The 22,565-nt window shown below is 44.0% G+C and overlaps 1 protein-coding gene across 3 annotated transcripts in view; it reads left to right on the top strand.

The window, feature by feature from the left end:
• The window catches only part of PRKAG2 (protein kinase AMP-activated non-catalytic subunit gamma 2), a gene marked incomplete at its 5' end in the record, with an annotated part of 212,643 nt that overhangs the window by 123,261 nt on the left and 66,817 nt on the right, over positions 1-22,565 (top strand). For all 3 annotated transcript variants that reach the window (XM_082281308.1, XM_082281309.1, XM_082281310.1), the window contains one exon: positions 21,771-21,985. In XM_082281308.1, the coding sequence (XP_082137434.1) occupies positions 21,771-21,985 (215 nt within the window). The remainder of the gene's footprint in view (positions 1-21,770; positions 21,986-22,565) is intronic.

Here is a 22,565-nt window from a genome sequence, read left to right as displayed (position 1 = left end):
TTCTAACTCCGTGTTTCATTCTAATGATTTAATGGGCTGTTGAAGGTACGTGGGTGAGTTCTTGGAATCTAATCCACCTATAAAAGTCTCAACTGGTCCTGTCAGTGCTCATTAGCTGACATAGAACTTCCTTCATTTCAGCCTTTCATCTCATGATAGAAGAGGTTTGCAGGTGGGGCCTCTGGGTAGGTTTGCTGTCCTGCCTTCTTGGGCACATGCTGAGCATGACTCTTCCAAAAGCAGACTCAGTGTGAATCAAGCTCATGTGATGCTTGAACCTGAAATACATGAGCTATGGATCACAAACTTCTAGGGTTCTGAACTCCTGTGATTTTATTTTAAATACAAAATATATGTGGCTAGGCGTTCCTGTTGTCATATGGTTTCAACACATATATTACCCACGTTAGGCACAGAATTTTAGTTGTGTACAGGGAATGGTAATGCACAAGAGTCTATAGCAGTGTGGCTGTGCACAATAACTGGTGACAGACCAGGGACATACCATCTAATGATACGACCCATTGTACTTTCCAGTGAGTTATTCTGCGTCCATATGGTTTTTAATGCCATAAGTAAATGCAGGTTTTTATAGCATTAAAAATCACGGCAGAATTTCTGAGCTTAGCTTTTCAACACTGTAAAAGCTTCCTTATGTGAATAACTCATGGAGGGACTATTCATAGCAATAACTGCTTCTTCCAGCCCTAAGGATTTCTATTTTATTTTGCATAAACCTTGCCATACAGACAGGACAGGGAGCATCTGTCCTGATAACATTATGGAATTCAACTTTTTATAGGAGATAATATTGAAACATAGGCATGGGGGTGGATGAGTCAGAGCTGGCAATCAGCAGAGGGGATTCGGGGCAGAAATGTATGGCTATTTCTTACTCCAGGATCATATTTGCCTGGGATTGGTGTTACAATTATTTTCTTCTCAGAAGATGGAATAGGAGCTGAATTTAACTTCCTGTTTAAAAAGCATCAAACTGTAGTGTTCCTTCTACATAACCAGCAGAGTTACTTTAGACTGTTTTTCAACCCTTGTTAAAAACACTGGGTTTGGCAGTCAGGCAGGCTGGGTTTCAGGATTTTCTATGACTAAATTCCTGGTACTGTTTGGAGTATTGGAGCCTGACAGTTATCTGTAGCTGTCTGACAAACACTTGCTTGTCTTCAACTGTTCTCACAAGCAGCTTTGCTTGATTTCCATGAGGGTTTTTTTGGCAGCCACTTAGATCTAAGAATACATTATCAGTCTCCATCCAGATCCCCATAACTTGTAAACCAGGCTGCACCCAGGCTATCTGGAAGGAGCAAAGGGGAGAATCTCCTCTATAGGCTGTGGAGCAGCAGAGATGATCCAGGGCTGTGGCATGTCTTTTGATGGCTGTGGTTGTCTCTGGCCCTTTGTGAGTGCATCCTTAGCCCTTCATCAGCTGGGACCCAGCACCGCCATAAAGTTGGTAGAAGGCAAAAAATGACTTGCCAAGGCAAAGCTGCTCTCTGTGCTAAGAATATGAACACAAAGACCTTGCTGGGGAAGGTTTGAACTCATCCCTCTGCCCTCAGCCATGCTTTGGCTGGTTTAGCCCATCTCTGCCCCATCCTTGCTGCTGCAGAGGCCAACGATGTCTCTCGCAGAGCCTCTCCATTTCCTGCCCTTCCCAAACTGCATTTGCCCGGTTTTATGGAGACCTTCCACGTCTGCATCCAGCAGGTTTGGCCATGACAAGAAAGAATGTGCTAAGTTCTCAGCACAGAGCAAGAAGTGTAAAAACGGGAGGTTTAACCTCGGGGTGTTTCACCCAGGCATGTCCCAAGCCCAGGTGTCTCTCTGTAGTGAGTGGTATAATATTTATCCCACTGCAGCGAGGCTGCCAAGCCACGTGGCTTGGCAATCGGACATGGAGGCGGATTATTCTTTGACATGTTTAGAGAGGCACACCTACCAGGCAGCATGTCTGCCCACATTTGAAAGAATCTTGGTTTAAACAAGAGGGATTACAACATTCAGTGTTCAGTCTCAGGCTGCAGCAGTGATTTTAATTAATTAAATGGCATTGGGACAAGTTTGGGAGTTGTGTAAGAACGTAAAATCGAATATAAAGGAGTCATGGAAAGGCATCTCAGCACAGCTGTGAAATGAGGGAGGCACCTTCACTGCCCCGTTCTGTTGTGCATTTGGGGCTAAGGATTTAGAGAATTACCATTTTATGTAGTGGCAATCAATTAGACAAATATTGCATTGATTTAAAAGTATTTCCACTGGTTTTGAGATTCCTCTGCTGACTTCTGATGGAGCTGAATTCATAGTCCTTCCACTGACACAGAAAATACCCTTCATACTGGCTGGTAGGATTGTAATTGTTTTCTCATTCTCCACATTACTGGTGTATAAATGCTTCTATTTTGACTAGTGAGGGAGTCAATTTTTTTTTAATATCATAGATATTTCCATTTCAGTTTCTTTACCACACCCTATGGGACATCAGAAAGAACAGCTTGTTATTCTTCTTTTTTCTTAGACATGCTTTATACTAAAGTCCCCAAAATTTGCTTCTCTAGTATAGTTTTATGCATAGAAAATCTGAAATATGTCCAGCCTGGGTTTTTACATGGAATGGTTGCTCTAAAAACCCAAGTTATGATTTTTTTCTTTTTTAATTTCCTTATTTACATGTGTACACATGTACAGATACAAGTACAGGCAGCTGGAAGTTGGTAACCTGTAAATCTGGTAACAAATCAAATGTCACAGCCAAATCAAAACACAGTCCCTGACCATGACTGAAGTTGTCACACAGATTTCTGTAGGAACTAATGCATGCATGGAAAAGACCAATTATACATAAAGTGGGGCAAACCCCACCCCCCATCCTGAATACAGTAGTTCAAGTTCTTTTGAATTTTAAATTCAGTTGGGGAATAAAAGTGGCAGAGACTGTGCAATTCAGATATGAGCAACCTGCTCTAGAAGTTACTCTGAGGCAGGAAGTGCATGAGTAGATATGCAGAGTGAGTTGTTAACTCTCTTGGAGTCCAGGTAATGTTTACTGGAAGTCTCTCTATTGATTTTTATTGGGATTTAGATCAAGACTTTTGCTTGACAGTGAAATGAGAGAAGGAATCAATCACAAACCATTTCCCCTTTTCCAAAATACAGCTTCACTAAATAACAACAATAATTAAACAAGTCAGCTTATTGTGGCTTGTTCCATCAGTTTTGAAGATGTGGAGCACACATTTCAGTGTTGCTAAGACGGTGTAATATTCTATTTTACATTTTCCCAATATTGTTTGTATAAAATTCAGAAGGCTTCTTAGATATTATAGCATGATATAGCAAGTCATAAATCATCGCTGTGTGGTAGGTAAGAAATGTCCCCAGGATTCACAGAAAGGGAAGCAGAATCAGAGGAAAATAAGATTGTGGAGCTGGAATGCTGTTTAATTTCTCTTGTTTTTATATCCTATGCCATTATTTCAGTTGAACATTTACAATTTTTTGTGATCATAACTCATAAATTGTTGGGTTTATGATCATATTATGTACAATGAAAGTCTGATTCTTGCTTCATAAATAGGTACAAATCAGGAGTAAGTTGAGATATTTCTTTTTCATATGTGTATATAAATGAGAAGAGAAATCAAAAGTCATTTTTGAAGCAGAATTACCAGTCTAAATTTATTGCAGCTTATTGAATCCGTAGTCTCTAATGTCCCTGGCTTCTGGAATCATGTTACTTTATAAAAGCTTTAATTTTCTTTCCTTAAAAAAAAGGAAACAAAAATAAAAGCTTATTTTTTTATTTTTCTCCTTGGAATTTATAGCCCCTCAGAGTGGAGAGAAATATTGGAAAGACTTAATGTCTCAAAAGAAGAAAATGCAAATAGGAATCCTGGCATTTATAGGTTTAAATACCATGACACTTTGAGGGTTGAGCTGGTGATTTTTTGTGGCACTTGAAACCAGTCTTAGTGATGAACACAGTATGTGCACACAAATTTTGTGTTCATCACGGTAGGACCATATGCATTAAAATGTCTGCATAGTCCCAGTGGACTTTTGTTTGTTGAATCCTGGGACATGGCAGTGGAAAACCAGGCAGCTAAACCAGAGGTTGGTTTCATCATCAGAGCTGCATTACACAGGCTCCACATGCACAGCTTTTGGTACAGTTCTTTGAAAATTTTGGCTCTTGGTCTGGGTTGTGCAATGCTCAAGCAAAGGTGGCTGAGCTGCCTGTGAAGCCAGTCAATGAATGAGTTAAAATTGGATCAGCTTGTGAAACATCTGTGTCTAATCCGGTGTTTTGGTAGCTCTGCTGTGGCCATATCAAGTCCACTTATAACAACATGGCTATTGAAATGCTGGGTTATATTTACATTTGAGAGGGGAATGGTTTGTTGGTGTTGCTGTACCTAACTCAGAGTGTGAGATCCGGCATTTGTGCCAGGGGATCTGAAACACCCTGAGCAAAACAAGGTGTTTGGGAGCATGTTCAGCTTGGCCATGCTCTGGGGTTATGGCCAGCAGAAGCCACAGCTCTCAGAAGTGACAGTCTTCCCTTATGCATGGAGTAGATAGATAAACACAGCCTAAGAATCCAACCCTATATTAGTTACATTGAGTTATTAATGTATAAATAACCCCCTGTGAATCCCAGAGGGAATTTTTTTTAAGAACTGTTCAACAAAGGCAGCAGCTCAGTTTGGAAATCGCAGAAAAACCCACCCTCAACTTCAGCAGAATGGCTGGGGAGGGTTTTAGGCCTGTTCACAGGGGTGGGGGTGGAGCCAGCATCCTCAGCCAGAAAGCATAAGGGCCACATTAGAGGCAAAGCATAAAGATCCCCTGGGAGTAGGACTGGAGCAGGGGGAAATTAAAATAGCATATGTACTCTATTATTGAAATGTGTATGTATTACAGATGCTCATGTAAGAAAGGTTTCATGGCATTTCAGTGAAGTTCACTTGTTTCTGTCTGCAGCACAGACCTGTGCATTGCAGGCTTGTTCTCACAGGGAGATCTGGGAAGCCCCGGCGCCACTTGAAGTAAGGAGTGGTCAAATGAGAATCAGTTTAATTATCCAGGTGGAATGAAATGTATAGAAGATGGAAAGCAGATCAGATCTGAAAGCTGCCTAAAGCAAGACAGCTTGTCTTTAGGAAAAACAAATAAATTCATGATTAGCCACGATTAGCCACATTTCAGACTGGAGTCACCCCGTGTGTTACCATGATGATGAGCATGTGCTTTTCCCATGAATTTCTGTGGCACGTTCCGTTTTACACGTTATCTGCAAGCTGGCCTCTCACGAAGCCAAATATTTGAGCAGGAGTCATCTCCATGGCATTGGAGGGATCCGATTAGCAGCCCTAGTGCAAGCGGGGGCAGCTGAGTCAATGGCAGAGGCTGACCCCAGCAGCCTGCCAGGAACGGGCAGCTCCGCATTCCAGCTCGGCGCGGTGGGAACGCGGCCAGCCCCAGCTGCCCAGGAAAAGTCATAATTAATGCATGTCTCTGCCGAGGAACAGGGATGTGCTGGGGCCTCTCGGGAAGGAAGGGAATGCACTGGTTTGTGCTTCTGCCCTCCATTCAAAGAGCAACTTTTAACCATGGGGAGCATGGGTTTGTAAACCGAGATGTGTAGGTTGTTATTTTGGTCTACATCTCGTTGTGGATAATGCTCTACATATTTGATGTAAATGATACAATGGGTCTGACTCCAAAAGAAGTGTGTAGCTCAAGGGATAAATTGAATCTCTGTTCTCAGGGGAGTAAGAGATGCTGCTCTGGTTAAGTCTAATGCAAGCTAATTTCTGCAGAGCCCAGTATATTCTACTGCTGCTGTCTTGCCTTTGTTGGGTTTTGTTTCACATGATTAATTAACCATACTGCTGCTTCCAAGCACCTGAGACCCCTTTGAAGTTGCAGTTTGATCAATTGATATGTGTTGTGCTACAGGTATAAACAACCTTAGTGCATTAAACTGACACTTTAAGTAGTTCTGCAGCGATAAACTTTCCTAGGAAGAAGTTCTTCCTGCTGAATCATGACTCTATCTTCTCGCAAAATCTCCACCACCAAATGTTGGCTTTGGTCTTTAAAAATGCCAGTTGTTCTAAGCAAATGTATTATCACTTTTAAGAGACAAAATATGCATTGCCACATGTTTAAGGCAGTTGTATTGGCAAATACAGCTCTCCAGAGAGAAGAGAACAGAAGCCTGGAAGGGATCTATACAGTGAATAATCTGCTGTAGAAGAGCTTACTGTGAGGACTATTTGGTTACTTCTTCTCTGCAAAGTGCTCGGTATTTGGGGTGGTGTAGCTCTTCCGTGACAACATTGCAGAGCTGAGTGAACATGTTTGTATTTGATGCCATTTCTCCTAGGATTTGCAGAAATCTGGCTCTGTGCTTGGAGCCATCTGACCTTCCCCTCCTTTGGGAAGGCCTGCTCGCACGTGGGTGATGCCACCAGGGAGAGTGATGGTGTGAGCACATTGTGCTCCTGCTTGCTCTTCCTCAGCAAACCATGGGGGCAGGACCGCCATGACTGCCAGGATGCAGGAGGGAAGGAAGAGATTTGTTAATAGAGCCCGGTAATCCCCACAGGAATATAGAAGGACATAACAACATCGCATTTTCAGCAGGAATCGTCCCTGTAACCTTCATGAGGGAATGAAATCCTGCAAGGATGGCACCTGGCTCCAGCAAGGTCCCCATCTCCGCTAGTGATGTCATCAAAGATACACATCTTCCACCTGTGCAATTGCGTGATTATTTCCGGCCTTAGTCCTGAATCTGAATCCTGTTCACCAGGTGCTTTAGACCTTGACTAAAGGTCTTAGGCCTGCCTGAAAGGGAGAGCCCAGAGCTAAGTGAAGGAAGGATGAAGTGGCTGTGGATGACTGTGAATATCAAGGCATTTCCTGCACCCTTCACTTTGTATATACTGGTGGCAGACAGCTTCCCTGTGTTCAGCACACATTTCTCCTTTCTTGCTTAATTTAATTGAGATAAATCTCCTGTGCCAGACAAACCAAAGGGCTCCAAGTGTGACAGAGGAAAACCAGCTCCACAGGGAAGGGGAGGAGGAGAGGAAGGCAGTTGAGGGAAAGGACTGAGCCAGTTTTCCTTGATCACATTGTGGCACGTGGCCGGGAATCACAGGGTCCCCGGCTGCATGTCCTCCCATCTACAGCAGCCGTCCACATGTCTGTCACACTCTGACACTGGATCTGCAGCAACTGTTGCTTCAGCAGCTGCTGGCACGTACTTATCATCAGGGGTGTTGAAAACAGAGCCTGAGCAAAATGTCATTAAAACTCCAGCTCTGGGCACCAACAAGAGAAAATGGAGAACTATCAATATGGGATATATTTTTAAGTGCAAGGTTTGGGATATTTTCTTTTGGATTTTGATTGGTTTCAGGTAACAACCAAAGGAATAAAACAAAATATAGTTAGTAATGCATTCTGTTGTTCCTGTATGGATTTATTTCTACCTATTTCTTGCACTCTGCTGTAGTACAAAGCAGTGACTGGGAGCCCTGTAACCGCTGGTGGGACACAGGGCATGGGGAACAAGGTCACCGATTGGTGCCGTTGTGTCTCAGCAATGACAGAGTTACATAATTATGTCTGTTGAGAATCCTTTTTTCCTTTTGCATATTGCTCAGGGACTCTCACAGATTGGGCCTTGTTTACCTTGGCCATTTCAGTGGTGGGGCCTGTTCTGGTTGATACCCGTTTGTTTCTGCAGCTCTCGCCTCCTCCCGTGGCCAGCTGTGCCCCCTGCCCAGCTCTGATTATTTTCCTTCACACAAAATAGTTTTGATTCACTGTCAGAGCCCTTTATTTTCACTGTGCCTTTGTTTACTGAGATGAAGCAATGCACTCAGAGCCCAGAGTAACACAAATAATTGCAATTTTGGGGAAACCGGTCCCCCAGCTCCTGAGGTCTCAACCTTCCTGCTCCGCCTGCTTGGTACCAGTGGTACCAGCACACCCAGCTCCCACCTCATCTTGGTTTTAACCTACAGCCGGTTTTGCTGCTACTGCACTTGAATGGAAGTCAGTGCTTTCTCCAAAAACTGTTTGCTGGTTGCAAAGTTTCAGGTTTGTGGTACGAAGTTGTTTACCTACAAACTCCAGGACTTTGTGGGGTGGCAGAACCTGGCACAATCTGTGCTTGGAATAGGGCTGAGCACTCTTTTGGCATCACTGACGTGGACACGGCTGAGGCAAATGCTATCACAAATCCCACACTTGGCTCGACATAGTGTGAATGCCTTGGACATAAACTCTGCAAGACCAGTGGCCAGCCACGTGATGGTCCAGAGATCTCAGCTGGCCTGGGCTGGTGTTCAGCTTGTACCAACCACTGATACAGCTGAGTTGTTCCAAGCTGGATCCCATTCAAGTTCTACAGAACTTCACTGAGATGCTTCATATTCAATCTCATTTCAAGAAAAAACATCAGTGTCAGCTGCCTTCCCCAAAACAGTGACTGAATTGCTTTTACAGTGGTGAAACTTCAGCAGACTACATCTGTTTAATCAATGCAATAGCGGGGATTTTTTTTTAAAAAGAGAAAAAAAGGCTTCTTTTGGCCACAGCTTTACAGTGTAATGGAACAAGTGGTGCAAATGAACTGCTGAAGCCCCTTGGTGTTCCAAGAGCCCATAACGATAAATATTAGGGTAACTTATGGAGAGCCACGAGCATTATTCTGTACAATCCTGTCCTCTTTTGAGAAGAGAACATTGCAGAACTTCGTGGTGTTCTTTGCAGTCTATCTGGAAGCTCATGGTTGATAGGAGTTAAGGAGCTCATACTGCCTCTGCAGTATCATCTATTTTTCTGGAGGTATTGGGAACATAATCAACTGTCAGAAAAAAACAGAGGCTCGGGAAAGCAAAGAATGTGGTTTTCTTGGCAAGTGCAGTCTCCTAATCTTATGTCCTCGGAATCTGGACTGGAAAGACTAGACACCAGTCCCCTTTTCTGACTAGTTTTTGCAAGACCTGGCTCAGCTCATGTGCTGTCAGCCATGAACCCTTGTCTGGGTGGCTCTTTAAAGCCAGCTGGTCTTTTACCACCTGACTGATTAATTTGTGTTGAGAAGCAGCAGCAAACTCCCAGCATCAAATACATTTTTGCCAGTGTTCCGTAAACTGGGGTAATATATAGAGGTTTACTGCTTGCAGAAGTGTCTGAATACTTGTCACAATGTTTGTGGAGGCAGATTCAAGCTGAATGGCTTCCTGAGCAGGAGCCCTGGGTATCTTGGTGATATGCAGACATTGAGATAGCGATGCACTTGTCCCAGAGCTGCCAGTGCTTTGAGGAGCAGGTTGCAGCCCTTACTTGCTTTAACACCTGAAAACAACCAGTTTCCCACTGTAATAGTTACTTGTTACAAAGACAAAACAGCTCATAATTTATTTTCATAAATGAGGTCAAAACAGTGCAGCTTGGGAGGGGAATGACTGGTGCAGTGGGTTGGTGATGAGATAAAAAGCTAAAAAGCCTTTCCCTGCTAGGTTAAATCCAGCTTTGGTCAGCAGTGACTGAAATCTTCTATCATTTGGCAGTTGTTCCCCGTGGCCTTTGCGGTGCTGGCTTTGCTCCCTGACATCTGAGTCAGTCCTTGCATAACCAGCCCCCTCCTCGGGCCTGCACAGGGGCTGGGGAGGTTGGCAGGGAAGCATCCGCTGCCCTTGCTGGGATCACACGTGTCCTGTGAAGAGACCTTCTGCTCTTCAGAAGGGTTCAGGTTGAGTGTACTTTCTTCCAGGTTTGAAGCCCTGACCCCTTCCTGTTTCCAGCTGTCCCATTGGGCAGGGTGGTGAGGTGGAGCTTGTAGTAATCATCTGCTCCAAGATGAAGAGCAGCATTTCAGTGGCTCTGCCGGGGCTGTCGCAGCAGCCTCACCAATTGCTCCATCTGGAGTCATCCCTTCCCCAGGAGATCTGGCCCTGCCCTCAGGTCCCTTCCTCACAGCTTCCTCCGAAGCCCCTCTCCTGTATACACAGATTCTCACGGGATTAAAGCCTTAACTGGAAGAGTTTACAAGTCTTCTGTGCATTTCCTTTCCTTGACCATTGCAGAGTTACAGAAGACAACAGGGCAGGCAGTCAGACCTCTGCCCACAGGCTGCCCCCTATTGCAGAGCTTCTTGAGTAATAGATGGGGCTTTCTTACTGACCCTTCTCGGGTGGGAAATACTGGGAGCAGATGTTTAAGAGCTGTCCATGCTTCTTTTCTCTGGCACGTTAGCAGGTCAGAATTGCTCCTGCAACTGCTCCCCTTTCAGTATATAAACATTTATGTTGTAGACTTTGTCTGCATCTCTCATGCCCATGATTTTGGATACTGTATTGTCCTAGTCAAAGAGGCAGTAAGCTTCAAGGAAGAGCCTCTGCAAATGTACCTGCTTGGAGATGCACCGAGTTTTATCCTGATGCAAAGGAAACACAAGTCTGTTCACCTTTTGATTTTTATGGCTGCTGGCTTTGCCTGGCTTCTGCAGCTTCCAGCGTGCCACTCCTCTGGGTTTGCACCTGGCTGTCTGTGAGCAGGAATGGCTCAGCCTTCCCGAGTCCAAGGACTGAAGTGATGCTGTAAAATCCTACCCCACTTTGGAATATTAACATGAGTGGGAAGTGAGGCTGGGTTGGCGTGTCAGTGTGAACTGCCTGTCCACAGCTGATGCTGGTGTGCAGGAATGGGACCAAAGTCTCTGGGGACTTAGGGAGACACCTGCAAAAGATGAGAACAGGGGTGATGGAGAGGAGCAGAATGAAAGGGCAGAAGTAGATCTGCTTAAATAGATCACATTTCCCACTGAGCTGGGGGAATCTCTGGCATGGAGATGTCCTCTGTTCCAACAAGCCTGCTGTTGAGGTACTCTCAACATGCCGAATCCTTTTGGCTCCTATGTTTTCATTTGCTTTATAGCAGGATGACAGCTCTGGGGAGTAGAACAAGCCAGGAATGTGACTGTGTCATGCGCTGGAGGCACGCTGTAATAGTGACCTGGGATGGGCCGTGGGGTGAAGCTGGGGTTGGATGACAGGGGAGGGGAAGGATTTCCTAGAGATGCAAAGTGCCTGGCCAGCCCTTGGAAAAATGTGCTCTGCTAAAGGGCCCGCGTGCTCTTTGCTGCCAGAGACTTGCAGCACCACAGGGCTGCATGTTGAGAGATGTATCAACTGTGACCTGTTGGGCAGCCAAGCAAAGAAAGCCACCCTGTGCATGCTTTTGGGGGCTGGTCTTGCAGGTACTCTGGTGACTTGGCAAGTGGAGGAGATAGGTCTAAATCAGCCTGCAAGTGGAAGATGAAATTGCAAGAAAAAAGAAAATGTGTGAGGAATTCCTCTAACTTATTCTCGTAGCATCAGTCTGTACTGGTCCCGAAGTGGAGAGTTAAATATAACATTCCAGCAGGAAGCATGGAGGGGAGAGGAGATGGTTGGTCTGAAGAAGAAGGAGGCAGATCAGAAGTGAAGAAAGCCTATGTGGCTGGGAAGGCACAGGCCAACCTTGCACCATGTAGTTGGTGCAGAAGTGTCAGAAATGTTGTGGTCAATAGAAACACTTGGCAACAGAAATATGAAATCGCACCAGGTGTTGGTTGATCCAATGCAATGGACATCACTGAAATGTTGTCTCCTCCCATGAGTTTGAATTTCACTCATGGGCAGGTAAGAGGAATAAGATGATGCAGTTTAACTAGATAGGATCATCAAACATCCCAAGGGGAGTTTTTGTTCATTCCATGTAACTGATATTTATCCAGGCAGGAGTTTGAAGTTCCCTTTAGACTTACATTAGCAAAGTAGGGATTCATTTCTGGCTGAACTCCTTAAGTAGGATGGGCCCAAGTGTTCATGGCTTTCTTGGGCAGGTAGCGTGCTTGCTAAGCCTGTTTGACTTCACAGCTGTGGCAACACCAGCATCTAAAACTCTGTAGCTATATCTTGTGGTAACCCTTGGATAGCCTCTTGGGGTACTTCCTGACTCCATCCTGAAGTTTTAATGTACAGTTGTGATATTGCTGCTCTTCAACCTCATTTCATTACTGGGTATCGTAACAGTACTTTATGGGTAAGAGTGTGGAGAGTCACAGCAAGAGGACAGGGCTTAATTTGATTTTAATCTTACCCATTTTCTGTGCTGGGAGAAGAAAATAAGATGGTAACTGATTCCTCATGTGTGGACAGCGTGGACTTGCCAGTGGTTGATGAATACATCCCAGTTCAGGGCATTGATATAGTTGTGGGTGCATGGCTGTGCAGCTGTCTTCTCTCCTTTTTCCTCCCTTGTGCCCTCAGCCAGATCCTAGATGGACAACTCTGTCCCACAGGAGAACTTGGGTTGTAGTTTCCTGTACACTTCCAGGGTTATAAACCAGCAATGCCACTGTACAAAGTGATTCTGCTTTGCTCCTGGCCCCTTTCCCACTGCTGCCTGCCTGTGCCAAGAGGAGTGTTTGTACTGCACTGGAAAACCAGTCCAGTTTAGAACTAACCAGAAGGACGGAGGTCTGAGGTTCTTTGTCATCCACATCACCTTGAGATCTAATTGTGAAAGGCAGAAGAAAGCTGGTGCTGCATGGATCATTTCAAGGGAAGAGGAGGGGAAGTTCTGTGCTGGCTAGTGTCTAGAGAAAGCAGCCATTTACTGCACTAACATTCTGCTAAAAGCACCATCCAGTACCATCTAAGGCAATGGAAATTATGCTACCAAGTGGCATAAGGAGCAGGAGCAGTCCCACAGCAATTTATTTTCAATCAAACAAGAGCCATGAAGTCATTAGTTATTTCTTGAGAAGGCTTTGGTAGGTGTGCTAGAGAGCACTGTGTTGTCTCTGCTGTGCCATATGTGCACAAAAAGATTAATTCCCAGGTTAGCAAGACAGGAATGATGATGAGGCACCAATCTGACTCAGACACAGTAGGAAGAGGCAAATGCCACAGGCTGAAGCAGTGCTTGGACTCCTGCTGAATTTTGAAAAGAGCTAGAATGAGAGATTTTTTTTTCTTTTAATGAAAGAAGACTAGAAGGTTTTAAAAAATTAATATCAGAAGCAAAGAAATGTCAAATTGTGGCTTCTTTCTTCAGCTACAGCTTTCCTGAGGATGTGGAGTACTTTGCAAATATTTAATTACTCACACCTCAGTGCCCTTGCAAACATTGCAGAGAATAAACAAAATTAAACTGTGCTGTGAGACTGGTAATCCAGCTGTAACTCTGGTGCTATTACTGGCACCTCTGGAGCTATCCTACTCATTGCAAAGTAGGAACCCGAGGCTAACATAAACCGATAAACTAAACAGAGAACAGGTCCCAGGGCCTGAGTCCTGAAGTCTCTCTGATAGCCTTATATCCTGCTATTCCCAGCCTCAGGAAGTGTCACAGTGTACACACAGCCTTTAGCTGTATGCACAGTACAGTGCACATTCCCCTGGCACCAGCCCTGGAGCTGTCATGCCTACCCTGCAAATAGATACCCTACTGGTCTTTATGTGCATTAATATTCTGTCTCTCGGTTACACAGCGAGTGGATGTCCTGTGCAGATGAAATCACCCACAGGGATTTCAGTGGGGTTCTTATTTAGACTGTTCATTTTGTTAACTTGCACCTCTAATGACATATCTGTAAAATGTTTGGAGCTTTTTTTTTTTTCAGTTTCCACGGGGTATTCCTCTGCTTTAGTGTGTTACAGAAATAAGGTACATGGTTAAGGCACTGTTTTATTGCAAGCAAATCTTTGTGTCAATTACCTAATTTTAAAAAAATTTACACTGGATGAACGTATTGTAAATCATAGGTGAAGCAACAACCTACCCTGTTCTGGAACCCCTCAAGCAGCTGCTTTCAAAAAGCTGACATTTAGTGCAGTGATTAAATATGAAATCCCTAAATGTGAAACTAAGCATCAGAGCAAGTAGGTAATTACCTCCAAACTTGTCTTTATATATTGTGCATGCAGCATTCCTCCTCCCACCTTACCCCCCCAATTTTCCTCCTCTTTGCCTGCCAAAATGCAAACCCTTCAGGCCGGGGCCTCTGTTTCCCTGTCTGTCTGTGAAGAACTTTGCACGCAGGGGATGGTACCAGAAGCAGAACGTGAGCGGTGATGATTGTGGCTGTGCTTTGGGAGCTCTGCTGTGCAAAGGCAGGGAGAGTGGCAGAAAGCAGTTCTAGCAGCCTCTGGCAGAGGGCAGGGTGATGGAGGGACAGAGAGTGTTGGCCACCAAAGTGTCTCCAAAGACGGGCAACTTGCAACTTTCTGTAATGGCAGGGGAGCATTTAGCTCAGCTTGGCTCAAAACAGAAGAAAGCCTGGGTAGGACAATGGAGGTTAATGTGGAAAGCGCTGTTAAATGCCCGCCTGAGCAGCCAGCCTCTTTGCTAAAATAGAAAACAAAAGTTATTTCATTAAGGGCTCTGAACACAAAGTACTCAGTGAAAGTTTAAATGCCAGGTGGTGTATTAAGTAAATAAAGGCGTCCTGCTGTAGGCATTGTTTCTCCCAGCAGCCGGCTATAACCAGCAGTGGTACCAGCGACCATGTGAATCCCTGCCATGTGATGCGGGGCTGTGCCCGGCCGAGGCGCTGACACGGCGCTGGGAAGGCAGCGGGGGCTTTCTTTCAGCAGCTCCCAGCACATTGATAAGGGCCAACTGCGGCACGTGGCTCGTTTGCCTGGATTGGCTTTCGCTCATTACTCATCTGGTGTGGATCAGAAACGCGGGGCTTGCACAGATGCCATGCGTCTCTCCAGCGCAGTTTGAATGGAGTGATTGATTTTCATTTTAGTGACTTTTTAGATGGGTATCACAGCACTGCACGGTCAGGTTTTGTTCTAGCCCAGCGGTCGTCCCCCGGCAGCGGCTGCAGGATGTCACATCCCGTTAGCGGCAGCCCCGGGTCTGTGTGCAGCAGGAGCCCTTTGAGAGGTGGCCCTCCTAAACTGCTCCTGCTCTGCGGTCAGTGGCAGGACAGGGGAGTTGCCTGGTGAAAGTGAAAAGCTGATATTTGCAAACTTCTTGACCCCGTGCTCTGTGGGTGATGGATGCACAGGAGGGTGAAGCATTCTTTGTTCATGTGTGCCCCACCCTCCTTCTCCTGCTTCTCCTCGTTCCACAGGATGTTTGTTCTCCCACCAGGCTGTTACCTGCTGAGGATCTCTGTTCATACTTTTCTCCTCTCAGTGGCACTTTTGCTGGCAAGCTACATGTTGTTGGCTGTGTTTCTGACACTGTCTTGGCCATAGCCATCTGGTGTCTGATGAAGTCTTGGTACTGAGTCTCTCAGTATAATTACCATGCCGAGTTAATTGTTCGTGCCAGCCCAGGCACTTATTCAGTGACTACCTCAACCATTACCAGGACCTCTTCATTCATCACCTGTCAGGCTGTCGAACAGCAATGGAATGTGCATTTGGCTGTCTCAAAAAAAAGCCATTCTTTGCCATCAAGCTTGTGAGTGATCCCCCTTTCTTTGCTCTGAATTATTTGGCCGTGGTCTTTTCTCCAGTATTTGCAAGACAAAGGAGAAGCATTGGCAGAAAATAAGTAGTTAGAAGCCAGGCTGGAACCTTGCTGCCAATGAGAACTAGAAAAAGCCCATTGGGAAGGATGCTCTCCACCAGGATTTCTGGTCTCTGCTTGCTGTGTTTGGATCTCATGTGTTTATTGCTTTTTGAGCTGATATAATGTGTCAAGTCTCTTCAGATTTGGCGAGTACATTTAAAAAATGCAAGATAATAAATGTGAGGTTCTGGGCAAGGTGGAAGATCCTCTGTCTAACAGCATCATCTCTTTTAAGGGATACAGGCAAGAGTTTCTGTTGATCAGCCTTTCCTCATAAAGGGGCCTTGAGATCTTCACAAAGCAGCACAATTCTCAAAACCTGCTAATTAAGCTCTTCAGCTCCTGATTTTCTCAGTTTTACGAGGAAAAGGTGTTACATTGCAGATTCCACAGATACAAGTGTGGTTTCAGCACATAAATAGACCACAAGTAACAGGCTAAATTCTGGTAACCAGTGGGCCTTTGTCTTTGGTTTTACAAAATGAAATAACGTCTGAAGCAAAAGCTGGAGCTTTCAGGGTCAGGTATTTCTGTGGCTTAGACCACTTAAGAAGTGGTTTCCTTTACTGTGTTAGAACAACTATAAATAAATTTGAATTTTTAAGATTTTTTTTTTAAGTGGCAGAAATCTACATTTTCCTGTGAAATTTTCAGACAGCATATGATATTTTAGTTATTTAAAAGGTGTATTTTTCTCTCCCTCTGATTATTGAAAAAATCAGAATTGTGTTTTTGGAAACAAGTAAGCTTCCCATTGCGTGGTGTACCCACTACATGGAAAAAAGCCATGGAGTTGTTCCAGTAAGACTGAAACAAATGCGTTTGCTAATGCAGCTGGGATAGATGCTGCTCAGCTGGAACTGGGGAGCTTGGAAGGACTGGAAGGCCTGACCATTACATGGGTGATTCACTGTCAGTCACAGATAAAAGCTAAAGGGTTCAAGAGTAGGAGCTGTAATGCTTACATGGTGGGAAGCACCTGAATTGGTGTGTAAGTGACAATGTTAGATAAAACAGGAAATTTCCTGGGCAGTATCCATGCTGGGTTTTGGTACAATAACTCTTCAGATTTACTCTTCAGGCTTATTTTAGTATTTTTTAAACTAACGGGTATTCTACAACATTTAGTGCCAATGTCACCAGGACTGTTTGGATGGAAACAGGCAGTAGCCATTTACCTGCTGCTGGGTTCAGAGCTTTACTGCCATTAAGTGGCATTAAACCTCATTTCATATAATTTGCATTGATTTGCTTATGTGTCAGAATTAACATAGTATTGTGTCTGAAGAGTGAATCAACTTAATGAACCAGCAGCTCAACTCAGATTCACTTGTGCTGCAGGGTACTTAAAATTCAGCAGCCACAGCCTGCCACCTTCTCTGTTTCACTGCCAGCTGAGAATGCAAATGAAAGGACAGTGTTGTCCTGGGAAGGAGTCAAGACAAAAAGTTTCACATGGAGACACTGCAAATGGAAATTCCTTTTGGTTTTTTGTTTTGGGTTTGTTGTTTGGTTTTTTCCCTGAGAAGTTTCACTCTAAATGGTAAATGAATATATCCCTTTATATAAACTTGGAAAACTATTTTAGCCACAGTTTTATGTATTAGCAGTGTTACTATTTGCTTGATTAGGTACAGGGTGAGAAAATATTGACGTGTGATTCCTAGGGAAAGTGCAAAAAGTGATTTCATTTTCATGGCCAGTAACTCTCACCAGTTTCAGCAGTTTCATCTTATGCACACAAATGCAAAAGTAAAAGTTTGAGAGCAAGCTGCTGGCTCCATCCTTTGGGCCCTCAATGGGGAGTGTGACCCTATTACTGTCCCCCTGAAGCCAACCTCTGTACAGCAGTGTTATCACATCCCTGAAATGCCTACCAGCATCCTTTGGGGGCAGGTGGCTCCAAAGGTTCATGGGGGCAGCAGCTGTTTTTCTTTCTGGAAAAGGATTGATGAAAAGGGAGGCGTTGGCAGGAATCACTGGGCTGTGAGAGTCCTTCCTCCCAGAAACCACCAGATGCATCCTGCCAGGTCAGGCATGAAATGCAGGTGACAGAACTCATTGTGGGTGTCACCCTGGGAATGTAGGAAATGTAGGAGGCATCCACCCTTCTTCCCTTGGGAGTACACGGATGACAACGCAACACTTCATCCTTTCCTGTTAAGGATCAGTGGAGGGCTGGTTTGGATCAGAATGCCCGAGTATGTCAGTGAAAAACTTAATCTGTGCAAAATAGGGGCTTTATTTAAAAGAAGTTGTTGTAAATACCCAGGGAAACAAGTGAAGGAAGCAACACTGATTTTATATGTCTGTGCCCAGCTCCATACCAGCCGGTGCTGTGTGTGACTTGAGCCAAAGGTGTGGGCACTGCCATTCCAGCAGCACTTCCTTGGGGCTTTTGCATCCAGCCCATGATGTGTGGCTCAATCCCAGCTGAAGCTGCTCAAATAGAAGCACAGAACTGTGTTGGGCCATCCCTGTGTGCTATCACTGTCACGGGGAAAGCAGCTGGAGGCAGCCCCATTCTGCTCAAAGTCTAGGCTATCCAGTTCTGTTAGGATCTCACATACACATTCAGTGTAAAGTTGTGATACGAAAGTTGTTTTGCACCATGTAGTCATGTGAATTTTATGAATGTTCTTATTCATACACATATTCAGTTATGCAAATATTAGTACTTACGATTCATCAATATGGAGACTACAAAGTTATCCTCTTTATTTGCTCTTGTTTTGTCCTGAGAAAGGTAATGTGAGAATGAGTCAGAACAAAGCAAAACTCTCAGATTGTTTCAAAACTGGATAGGGTTAATCAATAGGAAATATAGAATCATTGAATCATTTAGTGCTTTGGGTTGGAAGAGACCTTAAAGATCATCCCGTTCCAACCCCAAAGGACAACCTTAAAGATCATCCAGTTCCAACCCCTTTTGTTAGCCAGACACACAGCAACCAATCTGCTAGACCTTTTTCTCTCTTTTTGATTTTTTTCTAAAATTCTTCTGTGCTCTGAAGAAAAGAAACAGCTATTCAGTTTCATAACATGAAAACACCACATTTTGTTCATATTGTTACCAGAACTAGTAGGGTTTGTAGCCAATGTCAAAGTTTGTTTCTTCGTCAAAATCCTACAGACATACTGAATTGTTTCAGCTTCATTATGGAAGAATCCAGAATTGTTGCCTGGTTTTCACTGCTTAATTGTTTTAAGTACATTCTCCCAAATAAATTGGTTTTAGCCATGGGATAGAGTTGTATCTTGTTTCTTCACTGGATTCCTTCTGCTGTAGTAGAGCAGGGCACCTACTGCACGTACAGATAATGATATATTTACACCAATGCTGCTGTTCAGTTGGCAGTCCAATAGGACTAAAGTTAATACAAAGTCCTGTTACTCCTGAACTGATTATGGTCTGGAGATATATTACAGATTTTCATTCTTTGATGTGGAAGGTTTTCACAAAAAACTTCATAGGGTTTAGGGTGTTAAGCTGTATCACAGCAGTCAAAAGTATTTCATTTTAATAATCACAAAATATTTAATATTTCCTATGTGATTATGACTTTAATCTCAGTATTGTACAAATGTAAGTAACATAGATACCACAATAATGCTATGAGGTAGGCTTCTAAAAGACTGAAAAGCTTAATTACATTATTTTATCAAGTACCCTGCAAAATAATTATATTTTTTCCTCCAACTCTGTGCAGAAACTGAGTCACAGACAAATTGAACCTCAGATGCATTAAGGTGTGCCTCACAGCGGTACTTTATGTTTGAAGTGCCTGGTTGAAACAAACAGTTCTAAGGCTCAGGGTTCTGGAGTCACAGATGCTCTTAATCCATAAAATACTCATGGCCAAGTATCCAAGGCTGACATGTAAAAGGAGATTCACCACCAGTGAATGTTCTTGTAAGATGGAAACCACGCTGTCTGTCCTGCCTGGGCTGTTACACGTCCGTGATGAGGCGACAACAATTTTCACAGGATGTAAGAGATGTTACTTCCATGGTCCCCTTTGATCCCCCTGTGTCCTACGGATGTCCTCTACACTTGGCAGGCCAGACTTGCTCGGCTGCTGAGTGTGTGGTTTCTGTATGTCTGGTAAAAGCTTTTCTGGCAGAGCCTCTCAGCACTGGAAATGGTTCTTGTGGACTTTCTGAATACATTAGCACACGATGAACACATCCCAGCAGCAAGACTTTAAGATCTAATGGTGTTTTTCTCCCTTTTAGTGGTTTTCCATTTGCATTGATTACAGCTACCTCAGTCTCCAATCGCAGCACTCAGGGAACATTTGTACATCCATAAAAACACAGAGGAACATCTTCCCCAGAACAGCTTATTTAAATTTGTCTGTAAGCAAAAGCTGAACAAGCAAGTTAGGTGTCCTTTCAGTCCTGAAGGAAGTGGAACACACTCTCCAGTCCCCCTGAAATGAGCAGGGGTTGAAGACATTCAAAATGCCAGGGTGGTTACTCTCGCCTCACTCCATGGCATGGCACATCAGCCAACATCTGTACCTGCATTCAACCCCAGTCTCCTCTGGGCCTGTGGCTGCTTGACTGGCAGAGCTGCAGGGCTCCTTAGGAAATTAAATGGAAGTCCAGGTGCAATTTTGGAACAGGACCAAAGATAGGAACATAGTAGGGGGACCTTTTTGATTCCAGAAAAGCTAAATTTATCAGTGAGAATTAGGATTTTCTTTGAAGGAAATAAATACAGTACTCTATACCACTAAACCCATAAACTAATAAAACATATTAGAGCCTAATTATTTTGCAGGTTTCATGTTGAGTGACTATTATTAGAAAGTTGTCTCTTATTATGTAAAAGCCATCAAGAAAGTTTGTTTTCAGAGAAGAATAATAGCTAAAGAACAGTTACCCATATTACATGTTAATTCCTTTAAACACAGAAGATGCTAACTCTTCCCCAGATATGTGAGGAGTAATAGTTTCTTCAAGTAATAGATCCCACCCTGAGTTGTTGATGTCCAGTGTTCCAAGTCTTCCATCTTAGGAAAAAACCTCTGGTGCAATAATCTCTGGTGGAGCCCTGAAAGCTCACACTGAGGACCCAGACTGACCATGAAGATGCATCCTTGTGTTCTCAAACTCTCCTTTGAGTGGCTTGGGATTTTATGCTCATTAATCTGCTCCCTTTTGATGGGCTTGAGTCCCCTCTGGACTAACTGATCATCTATACAAATCTATGGAAGCAAAAGAAGTGAACCAAATTCAGAGGTCTTACAGCCCACTTAAAAATACATATCCCAGTTCAGCCTCATAGTTTTTATGTGTCTAAGTCTGTCCTGATTTATGCTGGCATCAGACAACCACCCTTGGTTTGCTGATGTACGTATAACCAGAAACACAGATGTTGGAACCGGAATTTTCTAACTGGTGGTGGATGTCTGCTGGTTCTTAAATGGGTAATAAACACAGTTTAAATCTGTCTGTTCACAATTCAGACCTGCCCTAGGAACATGACCAAAAATACAGCTGGGGTAGATACACATGTCAAATAAAAAACAGGGTGCTTACAAGAGAAATTATCTGCTGCTGACACTGATTTTTGGCAGAAGATAAGATCAATCTTTCTCCTCAAAGGCTGCTGAAAACAATTCTAGTTTGTACAAAGGCTGTACAAGAGCTTTACAGAAAGCAAACTGAGGCTCAGAAGAAATATGCCCTGTTCCTTTTTGTCTCTGCTTCTGATTGTATTTTAACTGCTGGCTGAGATGCTGTTAAAATAATGAAAAAGAAGAAAAAGCAACCATTAAAGCTTTTAAGCCATGTGCCATGAGATAAAGGTAATCCTGAGACTCACAGGAGTATTAAAATGACAACAATAAAGTAATACCCATGCTGAGTGTCATTTTAGAAATAAGCAGTCAGACAGGAGGTTAATACAACACAAACCTCCAGCACTCCCATCCTGCCACTGTGCCTCCCTGTAGTGGATCAGACAGTTCAACCAGCTTAAGAGTTTTAGTGGCAAGGCAGAGATTTCCTTTCATAAACAAGGAGGTGAAATCCATACTTTTAGTTTGGGGAAGTGTGATGAAAAAGTACAGGATTTCTGTAAAGCTGAGATCTCCATCTGCTTTTCACCTGAACTGATCTTCGGTCATTATTGTTTACAGCCTCTGGCCTCTCCTCTTCTCCATCTACCCCAACACAAGTGACCAAGCAGCCCACGTTTCCTCTTGAATCCTATAAGCATGAGCCTGAGAGACTCGAAACACGGATTCATTGTTCCTCGCCTCCGGACACAGGGCAGAGATTTTCTCTGCCTCCATCTCAAAGCGCAGCCAAGCCTCCCATCATGACACCAGCTCCCTGTGCTACCTCAAAACCAGTAAGTAAAGCTTGTGTCCGGTTTTCCGCTGGGAAATGTACAGGGTTGTGTGTGGACTGTGTCTTGTGGTACAACTGATGGGCTGCAATGTGTGTCCATACTGTGGGACAGAATGAGAACAAAGCCTTTTACTTCAATTTCCTTCAGAATTTGGCTGGGAGGGTATTGGGAATCCAGAGGTGGTGGCTCTCTTCTGATTTACCTAACCAGTAACTAATCTTTGCACTACCTTCAAAGTGAGTTTTGCAATGGCTACAGATCTCGGCATACACTGCTGAGATGCCACCCCAGAGATGGATAAAATTTTATTTAGGATTGTCTTTTATCTCCTTTTAAGAAGAGCTGATGAGAGAGTTAGCAGCCAAAGAGAGCACATAAAAAAGAAATTCAAAGTCTAAGCTGCCGGGGTTCTGAGTTCCTGCTGCCTCTCAAGTCTGAGATGACTGGAACAGCTGGTGACTAATAGCACAAGTCGCTATCACACCTCCTGCCCCAGCTCAGAGAGTAGAAAAAGAAGGGCAGCTCTACCAGGGCATTTATCCAGCCTCCCACATAGCACAGGTGTCTTCATAAGAGTGGT

The sequence above is a fragment of the Coloeus monedula genome, assembly GCF_965178545.1.
Source record: "Coloeus monedula genome assembly, chromosome: 1".
Classification (NCBI taxonomy): Eukaryota; Metazoa; Chordata; class Aves; order Passeriformes; family Corvidae; genus Coloeus; species Coloeus monedula.
The sequence above is the reverse complement of the archived record's forward strand: the minus strand, read 5'-3'. Positions and strand labels throughout refer to the sequence as shown.